The following is a 24,361-nucleotide window of genomic DNA, read 5'->3' on the forward strand; positions in this document are numbered from 1 at the left end:
AACTTATACTTATACTTCGTTCTACACCATAACTTATGCTTACACTTCGTTCTACACCATAACTTATACTTCGTTCTGCATGTTAACTCATATTTTCAGAAAGGCTCTATAAATAAAAAAAGAAGTAAGGACCTTCCACAAAAGGAGATTATTTCCAACAGTGTATATGTTTGTATTTGTATTTGGTTTTGTTCTTGTTTTATTATCACGGAATTAGATTATTTAAGTTTTGAAAACGTTGTCTATGTTTGGTTATATAACTATCTATGACACGTATCACTTTATAGCTAAGCTTATTGGACTGATACATTATGACCATTTGACAACGTCCAGTAAACGTGAATTCAGATACTAAAGTGTTAGGTAAATGTGTTGTCGTGTTATGTGTTATATTGTCACAATAAATGCGTATCGCGATCGGGAGATGTCCATGTCGAGATTTTAGATAAAATACCCCTTAATAGAATTGAATGGTATCATAACTCTCTATGGCAGTGTAAATCTACGTGAAAGATACACCAAAATACATTGGACTGGTGTGTACAGGTTTCCAGGTAAATATGTGCATGTAGAATTTATCGCACCAGGTGTCGTCTGCTTCAGATAACATCTCAGATTAACCTTTGACCCTTGACACATAACGGTAACAATATACACAAGCGCACGTCTGCTGCAGGTAGTAGTTGTCATATGTACGGTGGAGATGTTACGTTGATACCTGTGACATTTTGGTCGGATAAATATGAAGAATTCTGAGGAAGTACACCAACACACTGAGGCGGTATACAGGGTAAGGGTGAAATTATATTACGGTTTTCTGACGGACAAATATTGGTAGGTGTAAGATTGCTGAGATTGCCTGCCACACCTGTTGAGCTTTCGCTAGGTGTACCTTTACCTAACGGTTCTCTAGATCGATACCAAGTATACATGTTTAATGTGTAAAGTTGTATACCTGTATAAATTGAACAGCTTTATCAGCACAAACGTTAGAGCACGGTAAAATCGTGTATGCCCACACACTTTATATCCCGAGGTCTGGTCAGTCGACATACCTTCATCATACCAATGTGAAGGTCGCTGTGTTCAGCAGCTGAAGCTAGACTTGAAGCCACATCATTCTGTGATATGTAGCAGCTTAATCAGCCACAATAAATCCCCATTTACGGTATTTCTAAGTTGTGGCTAAGTCACGCCACACAAGCCTTAATACAATCAATTTAGATATGAATTAATGCCTTTCTTGATCTGACCATTCGGCTGTAGAGAGGACAGAAACCCCCATGAAATTAGTATGTAGACATTTATTCAAAACAGCGCCATGATGAGAATAATTGGACGGCAGAGTTATTAATATACTTATATGAATTGATAATTGTATGTTATATACGTTTCTGGGGTGATCTAGCCAAAGTTTCCTCTGGCCCTAACACCAGACTTGGACATTTTGACATTAGACCAGACATCTATATGTCAAAATGTCTAAGTCTGGTGTTAGGGCCAGGGCTGGGGTGATCATGCCGGATGTTCAGTATAATACTGAGTGTATAAAACTAATATCATAGTTTTTTTAACCAAGAATATTTATGTCATGCTTCCTTTGGATAGGAAATTGTATACAAGTCTATTGAATAGTATAAAGATTAATCCAATACATTCTGAATAAGAACATCCACCTTAGGCTTGCTCAGATGGTGAAAAGTTGACCTTACCATGGCAGGAGACGTTTGTTTACCTGTACATATATATGTGCTGACATGTGGTGGGAACTCGCAGCAAAACTTGACACAACAATACACAATGTGTATACATGTATCTCTTGTATAATTTATTTCACTCTGATTTACAAAGAAAAAATTCATAACACTTTGTATGATGCGTTTCTGGAAACTATGATAATATGTTAGTCTAGGAGGGGATGGGTCATAATCAGAAGAGAAAACAGTCAAAATATATACTAAGTATGTGCAGATTTGTCATGTAATCTACAATTGATTTGAGGGATCAACCTTGGTAAATAAGAGTAAAAATCTACTTAATCTTAGGGATCTATATTGATAAAGTGTCTACAAATCTTTTCTTTACCTGAGGGGTCTATATTGATAAAGTCTTTAGAAACCTTCCTTGATCTGAATGGAATATATTGATAAAGTCTTTAGAAACCTTCCTTGATCTGAGTGGTATATATTGATAAAGTCTTTAGAAACCTTCCTTGATCTGAATGGAATATATTGATAAAGTCTTTAGAAACCTTACTTGATCTGAGTGGTATATATTGATAAAGTCTTTAGAAATCTCTCCTTGTTCTGAGGGGTCTATATTGATAAAGTGTCAAGAAATCCCTCCTTGTTCTGAGGGGTATATATTGATAAAGTGTCTAGAAATCCCTCCTTGTTCTGAGGGTCTATATAAATCTCCCCTTAGTCTGAGGGGTCTATATTGATAAAGTCTTTAGAAATCCTTCCTTGATCTAAGGGGTCTATATTGAAAAAGTGTTTAGAAAACCTTCCTTGATCTGAGGGGTATATATTGATAAAGTGTCTAGAAATCCCTCCTTGTTCTGAGGGGACTATATTGATAAAGTCTTTAGAAATCTCTCCTTGTTCTGAGGGGTCTATATTGATAAAGTGTTTAGAAATCCCTCCTTGATCTGAGGGGTATATATTGATAAAGTGTCTAGAAATCCCTCCTTGATCTGAGGGGTCTATATTGATAAAGTGTTTAGAAATCCCTCCTTGATCTGAGGGGCATATATTGATAAAGTGTCTAGAAATCCCTCCTTGCTGTGAGGGGTCTATATTGATAAAGTGTCTAGAAATATCTCCTTGATCTGAGGGGTCTATATTGATAAAGTGTTTAGAAATCCCTCCTTGATCTGAGGGGTATATATTGATAAAGTGTCTATAAATCCCTCCTTGTTCTGAGGGGTCTATATTGATAAAGTCTTTAGAAACCTTCCTTGATCTGAGGGGTCTATATTGATAAAGTCTTTAGAAATCTCTCCTTGTTCTTAGGGGTCTATATTGATAAAGTGTTTAGAAATACTTCCTTGATCTGAGGGGTCTATATTGATAAAGTCTTTAGACCCCTTCCTTGATCTGAGTGGTATATATTGATAAAGTCTTTAGAAATCTCTCCTTGTTCTGAGGGGTCTATATTGATAAAGTGTTTAGAAATACTTCCTTGATCTGAGGGGTCTATATTGATAAAGTCTTTAGACCCCTTCCTTGATCTGAGTGGTATATATTGATAAAGTCTTTAGAAATCTCTCCTTGTTCTGAGGGGTCTATATTGATAAAGTGTCTAGAAATCCTTCCTTGATCTGAGGGGTATATATTGATAAAGTGTCTATAAATCCCTCCTTGTTCTGAGGGGTCTATATTGATAAAGTGTTTAGAAATACTTCCTTGATCTGAGGGGTCTATATTGATAAAGTCTTTAGAAATCCTTCCTTGATCTAAGCGGTCTATATTGAAAAAGTGTTTAGAAAACCTTCCTTGATCTGAGGGGTATATATTGATAAAGTGTCTAGAAATCCCTCCTTGATCTGAGGGGTCTATATTGATAAAGTCTTTAGAAATCTTTCCTTGATCTGAGGGGTCTATATTGATAAAGTGTTTAGAAATACTTCCTTGATCTGAGGGGTCTATATTGATAAAGTGTTTAGAAATCCTTCCTTGTTCTGAAGGGTCTATATTGATAAAGTGTCTAGAAATCCCTCCTTGCTGTGAGGGGTCTATATTGATAAAGTGTCTAGAAATATCTCCTTGATCTGAGGGGTCTATATTGATAAAGTGTCTAGAAATCCCTCCTTGCTGTGAGGGGTCTATATTAATAAAGTGTTTAGAAATCCTTCCTTGATCTGAGGGGTCTATATTGATAAAGTGTTTAGAAATCCTTCCTTGTTCTGAAGGGTCTATATTGATAACGTGTCTAGAAATCCCTCCTTGCTGTGAGGGGTCTATATTGATAAAGTGTTTAGAAATCCTTCCTTGATCTAAGGGGTTTATATTGATAAAGTGTCTAGAAATCCTTCCTTGTTCTGAGGGGTCTATATTGATAAAGTGTCTAGAAATCCCTCCTTGCTGTGAGGGGTCTATATTGATAAAGTGTCTAGAAATCCTTCCTTGTTCTGAGGGGTCTATATTGATAAAGTGTCTAGAAATCCCGCCTTGATCTGAGGGGTCTATATTGATCTGAAGTTTCTACATTGATGCAGTAGTATAGAGATCAACACGTGATCCTTAAGAAATCCTTTTTGATAAAGTGATTGACAAAATAGTGTAATAATCTACACCTGAATACATCTTTACAATATTCTTTTCTTGTAATGCCTATATAACCAGTTAACATTTTCATATTTATAACTGCTACAGTTTAAGTTTTAACCATTTTCTCATCCATTCTAAGCAGTTTATTCCCTCTACAGTTTGATAATACTTAATCCACATTAGAGACCTCTTTTGAGATTTCCCTTAGTGAATGGGTGGGATATCTTGGTACAGATTTGACTGTACTCCTGCCAGCGACTTATACATTCTAGGGCAATGCTTCATACCTCCTTGTCAACTATTGACCACTTTCCAGAGGTCATTAACAATAATAAAAAACAGATGAGGATGAAATAAAAGTGAAATTAAGTATCATTTAAAAGACATCTACATGACATTGGCTATGCTACTTAGTAGTTATATTGTGTTACTTTTGGCACAAATAAAAAAACATCAATTACAAAGGGAAAACTTGGCCTTAAATCCTCTTCTATCTTAAACTTCACTTAAACATTTCACAATATGTGTAAACACCACCTACGAAGTCCACAGGTAGTGGGATGGTGCACCTGTATTGTCGGTGCTATATCTATAGGTGTGTTCTATTTGTTAGTGCTATAGCTAGGTGTGTTCTATTTGTATTAATTGTTTGGTGTTGGTTGTTATGGAATAGTTTTTAATTTAATCTTCAGATAAAATATAAAAAAAATGTTAAAGAAATATATCTTTAATCATAAGAGAAATTCAAGATAGAGACTTAGTAATTGTTGACACCTTTCATGACTCTACATATAATTATTGAATGTCTCTTTCAGTTTAAATGCAGTTGTCAATGTAAGTTTTAAGATTTTGAAAAATAGGGAAAAAATCCTGTCTCATGAGGATTCCAGTTTGGTCGGTGATATATCTGGTCACAGTGGTGGTGATTTATCGCTCATTCAGTGCACGTAACTAAACCTGTATTCACCTAAATTGTACCGAAAGTGATTCCTAAAAAACTCTTTTGTTGACATTATTACTCGCGATGTCTCAAGTGGAATTGTTTAATTAATTAAACTTCTGGTGCGTACATGACACTTCATAAATCATGGAGTGACTGTGTGTGTTTAGAATATTCATAGAGGACATATTTGTCAAGGGCAGGAGTATAAAACATGACATTCCATGCGAGCCGAACGCTGTTCACACTCCTGATGTCATTTATGATAACAGTTGATTTCTATGTCGCGTTAAGAACAGTCCTAATGGTAAAACCCTGAACCTTGAATTAACTATGTATTAGGAAGCTCATGAACAGTAACCAATGTTATCACATAACATTGGTTATGTGATAAAGTATTGTATATCAATTTTTCAAACTTGTCCTCAAGGGATGGATGATCAAAAATTCAATCACCAAACTGGAAAATTGTTGTTTTTCTCGCAATCCCTATAAAGAAACTGTTTGGTAAAAAGTGATGCTTTGAAAACAAACTTCTGTTTTGTGTTCGTGAACATATTTTAAATGATGCCATCCCTCCCCCCACCCTGTAACCCACTTCTCTCTTTCTCTCTCTGGTTCTGCAGCCCTGCAAAATGAATTATATTGCGTAAAAGAAATTGCTTTTTTTTCGATTTTTTTTCTACAAATTATTGTATCTTGATATAGAAAATAAGATCCTCCTATATTGACCACTGTTCATACTGTGCATAATGTTACAAATATTTATATTGTTGGTATGCTCTTTTTCAGGGTCTAACGGAGAACTTTAACCCAGGGATAAAACAGGTCCTGTTATGTGGGAAAGCCTACCACAAAGCCCTCCAAGGTAACCTGTCATTCTCAGAAGTCTGGCCACTGTTTGTCACACATGACCTGTCTTGACCTCACACCAACCAATCACATTTGACATATAGCTTCAGCACTAGACTGCATTGTCAGTAAAATGGCCTACAGTTATACAGGGAAATGAAGCCTCATCTAAGTACACCTAGCTGAGGTTATGAGAAATTATCAAAGTGATTTATTGTTTAATGTACTGCTAGATAAAGAGACAAATGACTTCCACCTTTTGCTGGAAAACTTGAAAAAGTATTTGCATGGTTAATTATAGAAAAATTAATTGAATTGTGATACATGCATGTATTTGCATCAGAACAGTGCGTAATGCTGTTTTTTTGATTATTTGGAAAAAGTTCACTGGCCCCAAATTTAATTATTGTAAATTTGTGTGTGTGTTCGTATGTGTGTGGTGGTGGTTGTGGTGGAGGTGCATTTATATTTTATTTTCATTGCTACTTTTCATGGGACATACTTCTACTTAAAAATCTACTTCACATTAAAGTAGAACATTCATGTTTTAAAAAAAAAGAGTTCATTTATATTACTTTAGGTACAAATGAAAAGTACAAAATTGTCATAAAAATTGTATACATGTAAATTAAATATTAAGGGTTTTGGGAGAGGGGAGGAAAAAATGGAATTAAAAAGGTATAATTTTGGAAGATCTATTGATATAGAATGCTTTTATTGTTTGATGGAATTAGGACACAAATCAATCGCATGCAAATGAGTCCTCATACATTCTATTTATAGGTCTAACTGCATCAGCCAGAGCATATTCCGAGTCACTGCTCAAGGTCGGCGGAATCGCAAGGTCAACCTGTAGAGGAGGCACAGAGGATGTAGGTGAGTACTAACTTAACTAAGTCACTTTTATAGGACTATAGTCCCTCTATGTCCTGTCTGTTGGACTTATCTAACTATGTCACATCAAAAGTAACTATCTCATAGGAATTATTTTATAAGGTCACACACATTGGAATAAACTAACATCTAGGACATAGTCATTCAGATCCCCTGGTGAAAAAAGATGTTAAAGATAATCTAAAGTTCAAAGGTGGATCGAGGGTCGGTGAGACAGAATGAAAGAGTGGGTGTGACAATTTGCAAAAACCTTTCAAGATTGAGGTGATATTATATATATAGCTTAGTATGTACTGCAATGGTGATTTACTGCATTTAAACCCAGTACACAATATAATGGTAAAGATTCTTTTAATGCACACATTATAATACAGGTAAATACATACAAAAAAACCTTAATGTTTATATAATGCCCTTATTTTCATTTGCCATTTTGTTTTAACCACCAACATATCTCAAGGTCCCTATTTATTTCCTTTTTATAAAATAATTTCTGTTTATGTCACCCTTGATATGCTCCTGAATCCTTCTATAACACTAATTGGTGGCAAAGATGTTTCACTGTAATGTTGTGAAACGGCTTAGTAAAGCAATGCTGTGAGAGATAGCTGGTCAGGCTATAAGACATACTGTAATCAGTTTGAGCAAGAAGTGAATCTCGGAATTATGTGATGTGTACAATATGGCAATAAATCAGCAGACAGGATGTGAACAATGACTAGGACCTCGTGCAGGCTTCACCTATGTCGTGCATAATGCATTATCATCCAAAAAACCAGGATGGGAGCTCAGCAACAGGTGTCTTTTGACACCAGTCACATTCTTCTTCCAAGGACATTCACAAACTGCATCAAAGCCTTACAATACACATCTCAACTATGCATTTAACCGCTTTCAGTTTATATATAAATGGTTGCAATCTTCTTCACAAGTATGTAAGGTATAAAGACATTTACATCATGTTTGTATATACATGTATGTACACATATACATTGGTATTAAACCTGTTGCTAATTGACCACCTTTCCCCTGTGGTATAAACCAGTCTACTGGCTAAATGAGGTCACAACTTTATCTGTCATCATATTAGAACTGACCTGACAACACAAAATTGCATTTACATACCCCATGTCAGCTGAGTGCAGGCCTGAAGGGCGGGTGTCACAGGGACATGTCACTTGCTATATATAACTGAAGATACAAGGGCATTACAGTATATGTAAAGTTATACTACTTTAAATATACTTTATATTGTGACATGTCCCTGTGGTGGGTGGTGGCTGTATCAGTTGACAGAGGTATCTCCTTAACAAAAACCCTGCTGGACATTGTACAGGTGCAGGTGTTAGGTCTTCCTCAATAATCATATAAAATATAAGATTTAAAGGACAAACAAAAAATACCTGAATACAGAGAGTAAAACTGGTCAGTTTTATTATGTTTAACACGACAAAATATATAAACTGAGAAAGTGTCGCAATGTCACTATCTTCTCAACTTTTTTTTGTGTGTATACAATGGTTGTTAACAAAATCACTAGTTGTGTGTTGAGAATTAGTTGAGAATTATGTCGTTTGTGAGGTCATTATAACAACATTGGAGATCATCAATGAATTCAGGATGTTGGTTGTTCTTCTAATTAAAAATCCTACCTCAAAGAACAATACTTAAATTTAAGTATCAGATTGGTCTCAAAGTTAATAAAAATATGATATTTTACAGCATTTAAAGCTTTGTAAAAATTGCATGCAGGTAAAGTGCAGATAATTTTCGGTCAGATGCTCATTGATATCAGGTTTCATAAAAAAACTGCCTATGAAAGGCAAAATGTTATCTCCTGAAACCCGGAAGAGTGACGTAATATGTTGTGATTAGATAATCCTCTCTATCAAGTAAGGTTCAATGGGTAATTTAGGAAATTGATTATCTTACAGGTGTCACATATACTCAAAGAGATTGCACTAAAGGTGGAATTGGAGGACAGTCAAGAGACAAGTTTTTTTAAATATTTATAGATCTTTGTTAGGAACAATGGGAGAAGATAAAGATATATACATGTAGAAAGAACTTTCACTTAGTGCAGTATAACATAGAAGCCTCAGGTTGTTATAACATTCCTTAGTAAACTTAAACTTAGCATTGGGTCAGTTAAAATAGCATGCAATTTTTCCATATTTTTAGCCCACCTGGTGGGCTATTCAAATCACCCTGCGTCTGTAGTCCGTCCGTCCGTCTGTCCGACCATCCGTCTGGCCCCGACCCCGACTATCCGTCCGACCCCGACCATTCGTCCTTAAACAATTCTTGTTAGCGTAATTTCTCAGGAAGTACTGGAGGCATCTTTCTCAAATGTCACATAAAGGTTTCCCATAATCCCTAGTTATGCATATCAAATTTTGGGACTAATCACAAAACCAAGATGGCCGACAGCCAGCCATCTTGAATTTGAGAATGAAAGTTTGTTAGCACTATTTCTCAAAAAGCATTGGAGGGATATTTCTCAAATGTCAAATATAGGTTCCCCATTGTCCTTCCTTATGCATATTGTTTATTGGGACTGATCACAAAATCAAGATGGCCTACAGGCAGCCATCTTTAATTTGAAAGTTGAAGATTGTTAGCGCTATTTCTCCAAACGTACTGGAGTGATCTTTATCAAATCTCACATGAAGGTTCCCCTTGATCCCAAGTTATGCATACCGTATTTTGGGACTGATCACAAAACCAAGATGGCCGACAGCCAACCAGATCAAATTTGAGACTGAAAGTTTGTTATCGCTATTTCTCAGAATTTACGGAGATCTTAGAGAGACAAATACACATATGCTACCATGATGCCACTGGGGTATTGCCAGCCCTTGAGGACTTTTAATCATGTTACCATATTCTCATCTTATATTGCTTGTACTCTTTTGATGCACATGTATTATATTCAACAGGGTTTTAACTAAAAAGGAAATTTCAGGTGGGTTTTAAAGGACCCTAAACTGCTAGTTTGTTTTAATGTCGATATAAACCTAATTTTTGCAGGTTCTTGATAATGTATATGTGTGGGAGAGATCTATAATGATGTGGAGATGATCTGAAATCACCACTTTATTATTATGTCTCCCCTTCGAATAAAGGGAGACATATTGTATTAGTACTGGTTCTTCTTCTGGTTCTTCTGGTTCTTCTTCTTGTTCTTCCAATCGCAACTTGTCCAGGCCATAACTTTTAGACTGTTAAAAATATCTTGATGAAACTTTAGGTATGCATGCATCACCCACAGAGGGTGTGCAGTGCACTGGAATTAGGTCACTGTGACCTTTACCTCAAGGTCAAAGGTCAAATAAGAGCAACATTTTCAATAAAATTCTTGTCCACATCATATACAGAGTTATGGACCTTTGTTTATTTTATATACTGAAGTTTGTCAACGGCATTACTTCCATGTTATTTCACCTACGTTGACTAAATTTGCGAAAATTTTAATGTATCTTGGGAAGTAGGAGTGTCGCATTCTAAATTCGGGTCTCGTGCCCCACTATATAAAGAGATGTGGCCCATTGTTAATTTTTTATACCAAGGTTGGCTATTGGCTATTAAGGAGAGACATATGTTTTTGTTCACAAAAATAAAATTCTAGTTGTAGATAGATATGACCAAAAATAACTATGGCCCAAGCTAAAGGACAGTCGTAGTCATGTTTATAATGTATATTACCTGTAGGATTGTGGATCACCTATACACATACTTAATTGGAGGATTGTGTAATACATTTATATACACACCTTCTAGTGTGGACATTGCATGAATACTAGAGTAGATCATTATGCATCCTAAGATTTCAATTAAGTTTTATAATTGATTTATCCCATGGCAGCTTTTACTCAAAATATATCTTCTACTAACAAAACATTATGTCCCACTATGTAATATTTGAGTTTGTCCAACAAAGAAATTCTTCTCACAAGTAGGTTCCACTAAAAATGAAGCTGTTAGAAAATAGCATACATTGTAGCTAGATGTTTAAAGAATGTTAAAACAGTTGTAAATTTTAAGAGAAAAAGCTGTCTGCTTTGACTTCCATACTGCTATACTTTATTCCACAGAAACTACACCGCCAAATATCACTGATCTTGTTGATATATTTATTGTGAATTTAATTATGTGAACCAAATTTTTATCCAGGAATTTTTGGTATTAAAAGTTAAATCCAGACCAGGTCAAAAATTAGAAAAAAGCAAGGCTCAAAGAGGTTTTGGCATATTTAATCACTGTGACCTTCAGTGTGAGTCATGGTAAAAAAAAATTAACAAAATTAATTTCCCATCATCCAAGCATAACAAAATGGTGAAAAATGGTTGTTTAGAAGGTGTTTAAATGTCTTGACCACTTCAGCTTTGAAAGTATTAAAAGTCCAAATGTAACAGCCCTAATTGACCCAAGCAATTGCTAATCAGGCCAAATATTTAGAAGAAGTTGTTTAAATGTTTTACCAGGTTTGACCCCTGTGACCTTTGAAGTGGATCAACTTAATTCATTTGCTCAAACATGATTGTGCTTTGTCTCAATGATCTTATTAAAATCATGCCATAACTTTGATACTTAAGAGGAACAGGAATGATGATTTGATTTTTGTTTCACCAACTACGATACCATTATTTTATCTTTTGGTAAATTGTAGCCATGTTGTTTTCCATAATATTTCCAAATTTGGTAAGTTATATGTATATGTGTACATATATACAAACAAATGTTTATCAATATAAGTTTTACATCCTTTCCACAACATGTTAACAATGCACATGATACACAAACAACTGTCAGTTGTTATTTATGGATACACATACAACATTATCAATGTAGACTTTAGCATATCAATATCCAGAAATGTCTGGACTTACCGGTATATAGGAAATAAAAGTGGTCACGTTTGGTTTGTGATTCTAGTGATATTTGCCAAATTTCCTCAAAACTTTGTCAACGTGGAAATTATTTCTTCCTCCTGAATGTCAACATGCCAGATGTGTATACCTTTTGTAGTTGACAAGCCTAGCTGCAGTGATATGTTTTCTGTACATTTAGATCTATCTTCAGGTGAGCATGCAGCCGGCAGCTGGCCAGAAGCTTACAGTCTTTGTTAGATGATGTCACGCGTACTTACATCAATACATATATCTAAGTTTATGATTCATGTACATGTATTATTTAATCAGAAAAGACATATACAAGAAAACCTTTCAAATTGTATTTCTCTTGTTCCTTTTGTAAAATAAAATATTTCTGCCAGGAAGCAGGATGTTATTGAGTCACATTTCATAAAAGTGTTAGGTACCATGAGCTGTCCAAGTTAAATATGTATAAATAATGGGTCAGAATATGAAATGAAGGGTTGAAGCAGTTTCATTAGCATCTCTGTGTAAGAGTGATAAAAACGTCCCTGAGGACATTTTGCAGCTTTGTGTACAATATTCAATCATTATTCAGTGCCTTGTCAGAGGTTTTGTGTACTCTTGACTGTTTACCCATAGAATTGGGCATGCTGGATCTCTGAAATAATTTTCGTTGAGAACATGGACAGTTCTAGGCTGCATTCATTTATCGCGATCTGAATGGTTGAACTGGTTGGACCAGAGTTGTTCGTTTATGAAATAAGATCGGACCTTGTAATCTGATGCTGCTTTCAGGCGAGCCTTGACAAAGCCTTGCAAGGCCTGCATAAACATTTGCAGGTACGCCAGGATTTATATTCGAAAATGTTTATATACTGATTGTTCTGCATTAACGAACAGGCCCCTAGTGTCATTAGAGTACATTAACTAGTTTCAGATACTTCAGTTCTCTTTTAGATTGTATCTGTTTCAGTATTTTGGTGAGGAACTCTGGCCCAGCATCTAATAGGATAACACTGTTGTAGTTTTCCTCTGTCATATATATTATAGCTCTGGATTTCCAGATCTAAAAGCTTCACAAGCCCAATGGTGTTCTCCATGGTCAGCAGTTTATTGGACAATTGTCTGTTGACGGGTACAGTAAGGTAATACACCATTTGGAGTTCCTTGAGGTAATGAGCAATGTATTTTTGGGACGGTCTTTGGCCTTTCTTAGGACCTTTGTTGTACCTCACAAGGTTAGGTCTAGCTCTATGATCAGAGTTCAGGATCTCAGTGGTTTTGCACCAAGTGGTCCCTGGCCTACTCTAGTGCTTCGCTCATGGTGAACATGAAAGAGAGTTATCAGTAACTTATATAGAAGTTTATCTGTAAAGCTCCATGAAAATTTAATTAAGGCTAATAAAAGTGGATGTAAAGCGTATCTTTGCATATTTTCACTTTTAATTTTTTCCTTGTGAAAGAGAACGGTATTAAAACTAGTGATGAAATAACGTGGATTTCTCAGTCCACCAGTGGGTACTGCGATCATGGATTTCTCAGTCCACCAGTGGGTTACTGTGAGCGTGCAGGTTAACTCGCTGTCCTTGACCTGAAGTACTTCCACAGTAGGCTTACATACATAAAAACAAACACTAGACAATCTCAAGTATTGACCTGCCTATGATAAACAGGTTTTATCATGCCTCTTCATAACGTTTTTAGTTTAAAGTTCTCGTTAATGATAACACCATTGAAACGTTATTGAAATTATGAAGATGTTTTCACTTTTTGAACATTCAAATCTTTTACAAAACTTCATGACAATACCTGAGGCTTTTGATTCCAAATCATTTGGTTTCTATGCAATGTTTTATACATCTATCAAATACGTAGAATGCTAGAATAATAACATAAAACTGATAAAGACTGGCAGTATCCTTACATTAGTGTAGATTACGATTTGAGAGCAACTGGAAATGCCATTACATTAGTGTGAGAGAAAGGATTTGAGAATGACTGGAGTTGTCCTAATACATTGGTGTGGGCAGAGTTTTGGGAAAGACTGGCAATGCCCTTACATTGGTGTGGGCGAGGATTTGAGAATGACTGGTGATGCCCTCACATTGGTGTGGGCGAGGACTGAGAAAGACCGGGGTCGTCCTAATACATTGGTGTGGGCGAGGATTGAGAAAGACCGGGGTTGTCCTAATACATTGGTGTGGGCAGAGTTTTGGGAAAGACTGGCAATGCCCTTACATTGGTGTGGGCGAGGATTTGAGAATGACTAGTGATGCCCTAACATTGGTGTGGGCGAGGATTTGAGAATGACTGGGTGTGCCTTTATAATGGTGTTTGACAGGTTCAAGTCATACTCATTGGGTGGAAGGATTTGTAGTGTCCGCATTGTCTAGTTGTTTCTGATTGATTGTAAAATATACAAAATCAAACTGCTAAAGAAATGGGATTACTTTTTCCATTACAAACATACCTTATGTGGTCTCTTAAAACAGAATTGACCAAAGCTAAATTGTATCATCATAATGTACATGGTTCTGGTGATTATCAGCAAATTTATTCTAGGAATGTATTTTCTTTTGATTAAATATATTGGGCTTTGATTCAATGCATAGGCAATATCTTATATGTGAATTTCTTGATGAAAAAATCTTAAAATTGAAATGCATTTTGTTGTGACCATGGTGTATGTATACATGTATATATACTTAGAAAAATTATTATTATGGAATATGTGTTTGCTGCTTTTTGCAATCAGTTAATACCATAGATGCTAACCAAAAATAAGAGGGAGATAACTCTAACACTAATCACAGGTATAGCATATAACTTTAAGTCCTTTGGGATTCTGACAGAACTTTAGCTCTGTTAAACTCTTGTATAAATAATGACCGGGAAAATTGTTTACTTAAGACTGAACTAGATACCTGCAAACTTTATTATTGATCTGGATTTATTGCCGTGCATGTAGATATTGTAATGTACCGATTTACTGTCATAATATCCTACAGTATTAAATATTGTATTAAGATTTACTCTGATAATATCCTACAGAATCATGTAGTTTATAAAGATTTACCCTGATAATACCCTACAGAAATAAATAGTGTATATAAATTTACCCTGGTAATATGATATACCCTGATAATATCCTACAAACTTTTATAGTTTATAAAGATTTACCCTGATAATATAATACAGGGTAAAAAAGTGTTTGAAGATTAAAATTGATTTACTCTGGTAATATCCTACAGGGATACATAATTTATAAAGATTTATCCTGATAATATCCAACAAACTCATATAGTTTATAAAGATCTACCCTGATGATATAATACAGGGTAAAAAAGCATATGAAGATTTACCCTGGTAATATCCTACAGAAATACATAATTTATAAATATTTACCCTGATAATATCCTACAAAATTATATACCGGTAGTTGAAAGATTTACCCTGATAATATCCTACAGGGTTAAATAGTTTATACAGATTTACCCTGGTAATATCCTACAGGGTAAAATAGTTTATAAAGATCTACCCTGATGATATAACACAAGGTAAAAAAGTATATGAAGATTTACCCTGGTAATATCCTACAGAAATACATAATTTATAAATATTTACCCTGATAATATCCTACAAAATTATATACTGGTAGTTGAAAGATTTACCCTGATAATATCCTACAGGATTAAATAGTTTATAAAGATTTACCCTGGTAATATCCTACAGAAATACATAATTTATAAATATTTACCCTGATAATATCCTACAGGATTAAATAGTTTATAAAGATTTACCCTGGTAATATAATACAGGGTAAAAAAATATATGAAGATTTACGCTGGTAATATCCTACAGGGTTAAATAGGTTATAAAGATTTACCCTGGTAATATCCTACAGGGTAAAATAGTTTATAAAGATTTACCCTGGTATTATAATACAGGGTAAAATAGTTTATAAAGATTTACCCTGGTATTATAATACAGGGTAAAATAGTTTATAAAGATTTACCCTGGTAATATAATACAGCTTGCTTTAGCAGATTTCTGCACTTCCAGTGATGAAATTTGTTAAGCTGATACTCTTCTGCAATATTTTTCCCGGGAATGATTTTCTGCCTGAAAAGGCCTGCAATCTATAATAATTTGTTCAAATGTAGAGAAAGAAGTGGTGGGACTTTCTGCCTTGAAACATGTTTGTGTTTAAACCCTCTTTGATATATTAGTTGAAGTTGTGGAGTTCAGAGCTCTGTGACCATAAGGCCAGATATAGTGTTCATCTAAGTTGGAGATGTTTACCACTAAATCCCCACTTGGCCCTTAATTACTGTTCATGTTGTATAGATTGGTGTTTGATCTACAGCAGGGATAAACAAAATCAGGTGTACTTCTCTACCTGATTTATACAGCTTTAGTGCATATCACTTCAGTAAAGATTGAGTGACCCACAGCCCTATCAATATACTTCATCTTATAGGTGTACTAAATAACTTATTACCTCACCTAGCACAAAGTGCCTGTTAGCTAATTGCCATGGCCTGGCGTGTTGCATCCGGCGTTCATCCGTGATCCCATTGTCTATCTGTTGTCAACTTTTCTCTTTCAAACAGCTTCTTAAAAAGTATCATAAGGCGTAGAGTTATGACATTGCCACTTGGAGGATTACATTCATATTCATACGGGTCAAACCTGTTCTTATCTTTAATTGACTTCAGTTCTAACAAGCCATGCAGTCTTGAACGATGATATTTTGTCTGTAGAGTTGCTAAATTTATAGAGTTGCTTGATAAATTTAAGTCCATCAATTTTGTTAAATAAGTTACCTTGACCCTTACTGGAGGTCACGGGAGTAAAATATGCCCCTGTGAAGATCCAAGTTAAACCTCTGGTTGACTGTTTGGTTTGCTGAAAGGGTTAACTTGTATTATCTTCTAAGCTGTATCTGAAAGTATTTGAGATATAATATTGTCAATATTTTGGGACAGTCCTCAGTAAAGATTGTGTGTCTGATGAGTGATATACATGGATTTCGAATAACATGCAATCAGATCCTTGAGAAATCCAAACCCTTAGACCCGACTCTGATTTAATTTATTTGTCTTTGAGTTCAAATTCTATCCTTGTGTGTTGATACTTCTGTGATATTTATATCTGCCATATTAAAAACTAAAACACATATATATATATAAATCTGTGTATGAGAGCATGATAGATATATCTGGAGATATTGACCAGTAGGGGAGGTAATACTCTTCATTGTCTAACAATTATATGCGTCAGTATGATGGGTAAGAGAGAGTGAGATAGATAGGGACTTTATTGACACAGTGAACATAACTTGGTGATCACCACAGACACTGTGTCAACAATAACCACGTCAAGATAAACAGTTCTAAAGGACTGACTCTCCCAACACTTTGGGGCGTGTCTACTCACTTCCAGACCAATTTGAAGCGGCACTTGTTTGTTTACTGTACATTTCATATCTAATTCTTTTGTCAATTTTCAGATAAGTCCTGGGTTATTTTTCCTTCAAAAATTTAATCAAATAAGTCTCTGAATGATACTTTAAAATTACACGAATGTTTATAAATGTGATATTGAGGAAGGGTGGGTATCAGAAATTAGAGACTGCCCTTGTTATTAATTACGTTGGTTTTCATAGTACTTTATCATGTTTCACTTTATCACTCAAACTCTAAATTGTGATACCCCTCCCCCAGGTCACACCACATTGACCTTAGCCAGGATCACTGTCATCAATCATTGAGTCTATAATTTTTTCCCTGGTCATTGATGATTGATATACCAACACTCATGATGTTGACAGCAAATATCACAATTTGTGACACTTTTCTCTAGATACAATAGATTTGTATATTTTACCTCGATTCTGAAATAAGAATTTCATATAATGCGTTAGCTTGGGATCCATTCTCCATTGTATTAGGTAGCTTTAGCAAGGTTAGCAGTAAAAAGCTTGTGTGGACATATGAGGTAGCCATAATAAAAAGGATCAGCTGTAAAACGCAGATAGACTGCACATCACTAGCCTTAAACTACTAACAGATAGGCCACTTTCATTTCTTTTCTATTAATGTTTCTGCAGAATGTTTACAATAAGTGATACATGGATTAGACTGTCCAATAATTTCTATAAACCAGACACTTTCTTTATATATATGTGAATAATTATAGTTTGTTTATCGGCAATAACACAATGCTGTTAGATGGTGGTGCTGTAATTCCATTTGTCAATCAGGACAGTATCATATACTCCCTGAGGCCAGGGTTGGGTGAACATTTCTCTGTCTATGATTTGTTGCCCACTGATGTCACTGAATCAAAGAAAGACCTTATACTGATGGTGTAGCTGTGAAGTATGACTGACCTTATACTGACGGTGTAGCTGTGAAGTATGACTCACCTTATACTGACGGTGTAGCTGTGATGTATGACTTACCTTATACTGACGGTGTAGCTGTTAAGTATGACAGACCTCAATATACTGACAGTGTAGTGGTGAAATATAATGGCCCTTATACTGACGGTGTAGCTGTGATGTATGACTTACCTTATACTGACGGTGTAGCTGTTAAGTATGACAGACCTCAATATACTGACAGTGTAGTGGTGAAATATAATGGCCCTTATACTGACGGTGTAGCTGTGATGTATGACTTGCCTTATACTGACGGTGTAGCTGTGATGTATGACTTACCTTATACTGACGGTGTAGCTATGAAGTATGACTGACCTTATGCTGACGGTGTAGCTGTGAAGTATGACTGACATTATACTGACGGTGTAGCTGTGAAGTATGACTGCCCTTATACTGACGGTATAGCTGTGAAGTATGACTGACCTTATGCTGATGGTGTAGCTGTGAAGTATGACTGAGCTTATACTGATGGTGTAGCTGTGAAGTATGACTGACCTTAAACTGATGGTGTAGCTGTGAAGTATGCCTGCCCTATACTGATGGTGTAGCTGTGAAGTATGCCTGCCCTATACTGATGGTGTAGCTGTGAAGTATGCCTGCCCTATACTGATGGTGTAGCTGTGAAGTATGACTGAGCTTATACTGATGGTGTAGCTGTGAATTATGACTGACCTTATACTGATGGTGTGGCTGTCAAGTATGACTGACCTTATACTGACGGTGAAGCTGTGAAGTATGACTGACCTTATGCTGATGGTGTAGCTGTGAAGTATGACTCACCTTATACTGACGGTGTAGCTGTGAAGTATGACCGACCTTATACTGACGGTATAGCTGTGAAGAATGACTGACCTTATACTGACGGTGTAGCTGTTAAGTATGACAGACCTCAATATACTGACAGTGTAGTGGTGAAATATAATGGCCCTTATACTGACGGTGTAGCTGTGAAGTATGACTGCCCTTATACTGAGGGTGTAGCTGTGAAGTATGACTGACCTTAAACTGATGGTGTAGCTGTGAAGTATGACTCACCTTATACTGACGGTGTAGCTGTGATGTATGACTTGCCTTATACTGACGGTGTAGCTGTGATGTATGACTTGCCTTATACTGACGGTGTAGCTGTGAAGTATGACTTACCTTATACTGACGGTGTAGCTATGAAGTATGACTGACCTTATACTGACGGTGTAGCTGTGAAGTATGATAGACCTTATGCTGACAGTGTAGCTATGAAGAATATAATTATGGACCTTATACTGACGGTGTAGCTGTAAAGTATAATGGACCTTATATTGAAGGTGTAGCTGTTATTAGTAAGTATCTTTGACCTTATACTGACGGTGTAGCTGTTAAGTATGACAGACCTCAATATACTGACAGTGTAGTGATGAAATATAATGGACCTTATACTGACGGTGTAGCTGTGAATTAGTATAATGGATTCAGTATTCGGTGCAGTCTGTGTCTGGTTCATATCTGACCTCCCATCTATGCTATATTTCTAAATCCATGCTATCACAATGAGGTACCAACATACTGCAGCCTCCATCATTACACATTCACAAATGCATAATATGGCACACTTTAAGACATGTCCTTAAATGTTGAATGACCTTAGCTTTCAATAGGATGTTAAACCCTATAAAATAAAAAATAAAAAATTGGTAGGTGGCATATAAGTTACAGAATGTGTTGTTCTTACTGTGAACGTAATGTTTGTTATTGTCTATGGAATGTCATGATGCAGTACACCAGACACACAACCTGAATCAATGATTTTGTTAATGCATTTTATACAGTGACCATTTTGTCATTATGACCATCCAATGATGCATCAAGTTATAATTAATTACATGCGCTTAGATATAGTCACCCAGCACTACACTAAAACTGGGAAACCATCAGAAAATTGGCATGTTTTGTTCTACTGGTTATGGAATGTGGTCATTAAAGTCCTCAGTATGTGTATCTGGTTACCTCTGAGGCATCAGTAGCAGCGTTAGTGATAATGGCTTTACCTCAATTGGAGTATTTTGTTCTGTCTCAACTTTTATGAGGAGGCAGCACCTCACATTACAGGGAAACCTCTTCAAAATACTGACACCATTCTTCTAGAGAAATTTGGCATTATATAGAGGTTTTGCTATAAATTGAGGGGAACATATAATGGAATTCTAGAGAAATAGGGACCCTGAAATATGTTGGCAGCTAACAAGGTAGCAAACTAAATAAGGGGCAATATATAAAGGATTTACTGGAATCAATGCCAGGGTTAAGCCAAGTTTTACTTGCTAGGATGACATCAAGGTCTGTAGAATTCTTTAGAATGCCTTGAACTTAGCATTAACACTAAATAGTTCATGGTAATAAGGCATGGGTGAATTCTTGATGTGCCTGGATGGAGATTTTGCCACAGAGTTGTGTACTGTATCTGAAGCCATTAATGAAAACCTTATATGCTGACATGCTGTGTGAATAAAGTACAGATTCGGACTATATACACCAAAAAAAGTGGTAAAAAAAGGGAGGGAAAGTTGATAATGGCCAATGTATCACTTTTCTGACAACTGTGTCCAGTTTTATTGACGAACAAGGTAAAGTATGCATGTTTTAAAAACGACAATAATATGTATATGAATTTGGTTGAAAATGTAAGAAAGGAAATATTATCTAGTCATTCCTGTTTGTGGTATGTAGTAAATGTAAATCAGGGGTTTATATACATTAATGTCACCCTGACGTATATCATTTCAGTCACTGTCGGCCTCTCACAAGTAAAAAGTCGTAACGAAAAAGCCCCCAAACTAGAAATTTGTGGTACAATATCTGTGCTATGTACATTGTGGACACTATGGTTTTGTATGAATAATACAGTTAGTACATATTTAACTAATCATAAGTATATGTTTACTCAGGTAAACAATATGTTAACTTGTGGTATTATTTTATTCATTGGCTGAAAAGGTCTAATATCAAAGAAAGCCAAACGTATCTATAACAATCTCCATGGTAAGGAGTAAAAGATGAAAACCTCTGTATTGTATTGTCAATCAGCATCAGGGTTTACACCCCTCGCATTCCTCTGGAACTGTAGAAATGTCTGGGTAAAGGAACATATCTACAGTTTCTGAAGAAGCCCAAACATTTTGAAATTAACAACGTTGTTGTTTGACAATACATACTCCCTGAAGGAGTGTTTTTATCTTGGATGAATCTTTGCAGTTGATTGTGTTTGGTAAACAGATCTAGAGGAGCAATCGGCACACAATTGAAAATCAATATGCACAATTACAAACTCTGCTCATTACATAGAGTTTGTGTTGCTCCAGTGGCAATAAGGTTCCCAAGTAGTGAAGTCACATTCTTGAGACCCAAACCTTTAGACTGATAGCTCAAAAGTCACATTCTAGTTAGCTTGAGTCTAATGTTACATTATTCTAACCAAGAGCTTGAGGTCACATTCTTGTGACTGAGAAACTTCAGGTCACATTCTAGTTACCTTTAATAATACTAGTAATAATAATAAAAGTTTGAGATTCTTATATACCACTTTATCACAACCTAGTTCGTAGGTCGTCTCGAAGCGGTTCACAAAACATTATCTGTGGTTATAGGGCTTTGCAACCAGCCAATATCTTTCCCAATTCCCTGGGGAGCACATTCAACAATTCTAGCACTGCCCAACAACTTACTCATTTACAGCTGAGTAGACTGGAATAAGCAGAGTAAAGTATCTTGCTCAATGATACAACACAGTGCCGTGCCGTGACTCGAACATGCAACCTTTCAGTCACGAGCCTGGCGTCCTACCACTAGACTACTGGCCTCCTGTAGCTCAAATTTCAAGATTAATACTTTGGACTGGTGACTAGTTTTTCAATCTAGTAAATAACCAATCTCTTACATGAGAATTGCAAGTTCTCAACAGCTTTAATTAACAAAAACAATTGTGATTTTCACAAATGACATTGTCAATATCAAATTGTGTCTCAAACCCAGTGAAAAATGACTTATATATGATAGATACTTCGCCTGTACTTAAGATCTTGGGCTGGGTTTAGGGAAACAAATTTTCTTTATACAGGCGTAGTCATGATCAGATGAAGTTAGTTTCTCCTTCGTATAATTGAATAGTATACTTAAAACTATCGAATTAAATTGATCTAAGTCAGTGTTGGTACAGAGTGCTGAAAATAATGATAATATCAGTATACATATTGCTTCATGTTAGCCTCGTCTACTATAACAAAATACTCATTAAATGTGTAATCAGACTTGAATGTCTCACAACTGCTGCGTTTCTTTGTATAGAAGCACTTTAACAAACACATAGTGAAATATGAATAACAGCACTCCAGAACCTGATTACCAACCCCGGATAACCTTTATTTAGGCTGGTGTTCTATTTTATAAACTGTTATCGACTTGTAAAGGCATACAAATACAGATTAGAATAAAATCTATTTAGAAATGATGTGTTTCCTATTGTCAATCTGAGGTCATGTGATAGTCTTAATATATCCAGCTTTATTTTTCACTATGACACAATGGACATGTTAACCTCATTTAAACTGTGTGATGCCTTATCAGAGTTGTTAAAATGCTGTTTTGTTTACTGTTCGATAACTGATAGCGATAATTGTTTGATATCGATGAATTGTTTGAATGAGGAGATTTTCAAATCATCCATTTTAAAATTATTAGAAATATAAACCACTAAAAAGGCCAAGAATAGACATGCTTAGTAAACTTGGTCAGGAGCCATATTTTCTATACGTTTTTTAAGAGAGCTTTTTGTCAAGGGAATGTTTATGAGAATGTCGTGTTAATTATATTTTTGTTTTTGTTTAGAAAAGAAAAAATAATAATAAACAGAGAAAAATGAAATTATTGCATAAGGAAAGCTCTGAAAATTCCCTTTCACTATAATAAAATTAGCTTTGGTAGAATTAAAAATTTCTTCAGAATAATTCAACGAAAAAAAATGTAGAAATGCACCTCCCATTATAGTAAAGAGTAAACAAATTGGTGTCAAAATTATGACCACCTGCCGTACATGTAGTTTTACATATATATAGATATATTTAACTTTGATATTTCTGTTATAATTTGGCCCTTGTCTCTGTAACTATCTCATATCCTGAGATTTATACTGATGCATCACAGTTGTATATAGCATGGTTGGGGCTTACCACAGGTCAGTTACCTGTCCTTCTAAAACTTGATACTCACCAGCATATCTCAACTCATTCATACTACCTACAGGCTAAACACTAATTTATACAAAGAAAACACTCCATATTGTAAATGCATAATAGTATTCCCCAATCTTCATACATATCTATATATCCAATCATTCACTTTTGCCATAAAAGCAATAAAAGGATTGTTGAATGTATTGCCCTTGTAGCTATATACAGTAGGGTATTATCATGAAATTTATCAATACTGTGATATCAAGTCAAAATCATGAATGAGTATGTGGAAGCAGGTTAGTAAAAGGTGAATCAATCATTTTAAATCCAAATAAGTGTGAAACGTCCGTATTTGACCAGTTCACTTGCATTTATTAGGAGAGAGGTACATGTGTACCATTTTTTGTGTTCACATGACAAGGTGTTTTAGTAATAGATGGCTTTGTAGTATACTTTTAATGGAGATGGTGCTGGTTATGTTGAATTCACAAAATATTTGTTCTGCAAAATCACCAGGTAAATTGTTACTCAGATCAATAATGAGTCTTTTGAACTTGTCAAAGAACGTCAGCCAATAATATACATCATAAAGAAAGATTTGTTTGCAATATGTCTTCAAGGATACAAGAACTGGCCACTCCATAAGATATCCAAATGCCAGTTTGATATCCAGGTTGTTCGATCATGTCTCTGTGATCGTGGAATTTAAAGAGTCAGGAATTCACCTTATCGGACATCCTCACTCCTCAACCAACATATATATGACCTATCAATTGACCTTCAAATGACCCTTATGTAGGATATAAGCGTTGAGCGTTCCTTATACATGGTAACTAGGAAATTGTCTCCACCTTTGTTGAACAATGCAACTGAGCTTTAAC

At 35.5% G+C, this 24,361-nt stretch overlaps 1 protein-coding gene across 1 annotated transcript in view; it reads left to right on the plus strand.

Moving 5' to 3' along the window:
• Nucleotides 1-593: 593 nt before the first annotated feature.
• LOC110451521 (brain-specific angiogenesis inhibitor 1-associated protein 2-like) overlaps nucleotides 594-24,361 on the plus strand; it is a gene marked incomplete at its 3' end in the record, with an annotated part of 28,722 nt that continues 4,954 nt past the window's right edge. Inside the window, exons 1-3 of the mRNA XM_021499589.1 lie at nucleotides 594-790; nucleotides 6,004-6,079; nucleotides 6,847-6,939. Coding sequence (XP_021355264.1) covers nucleotides 743-790; nucleotides 6,004-6,079; nucleotides 6,847-6,939 — 217 coding nt within the window. The remainder of the gene's footprint in view (nucleotides 791-6,003; nucleotides 6,080-6,846; nucleotides 6,940-24,361) is intronic.

Source organism: Mizuhopecten yessoensis, unplaced genomic scaffold (assembly GCF_002113885.1).
Source record: "Mizuhopecten yessoensis strain PY_sf001 unplaced genomic scaffold, ASM211388v2 scaffold6129, whole genome shotgun sequence".
NCBI classification, from domain to species: Eukaryota; Metazoa; Mollusca; class Bivalvia; order Pectinida; family Pectinidae; genus Mizuhopecten; species Mizuhopecten yessoensis.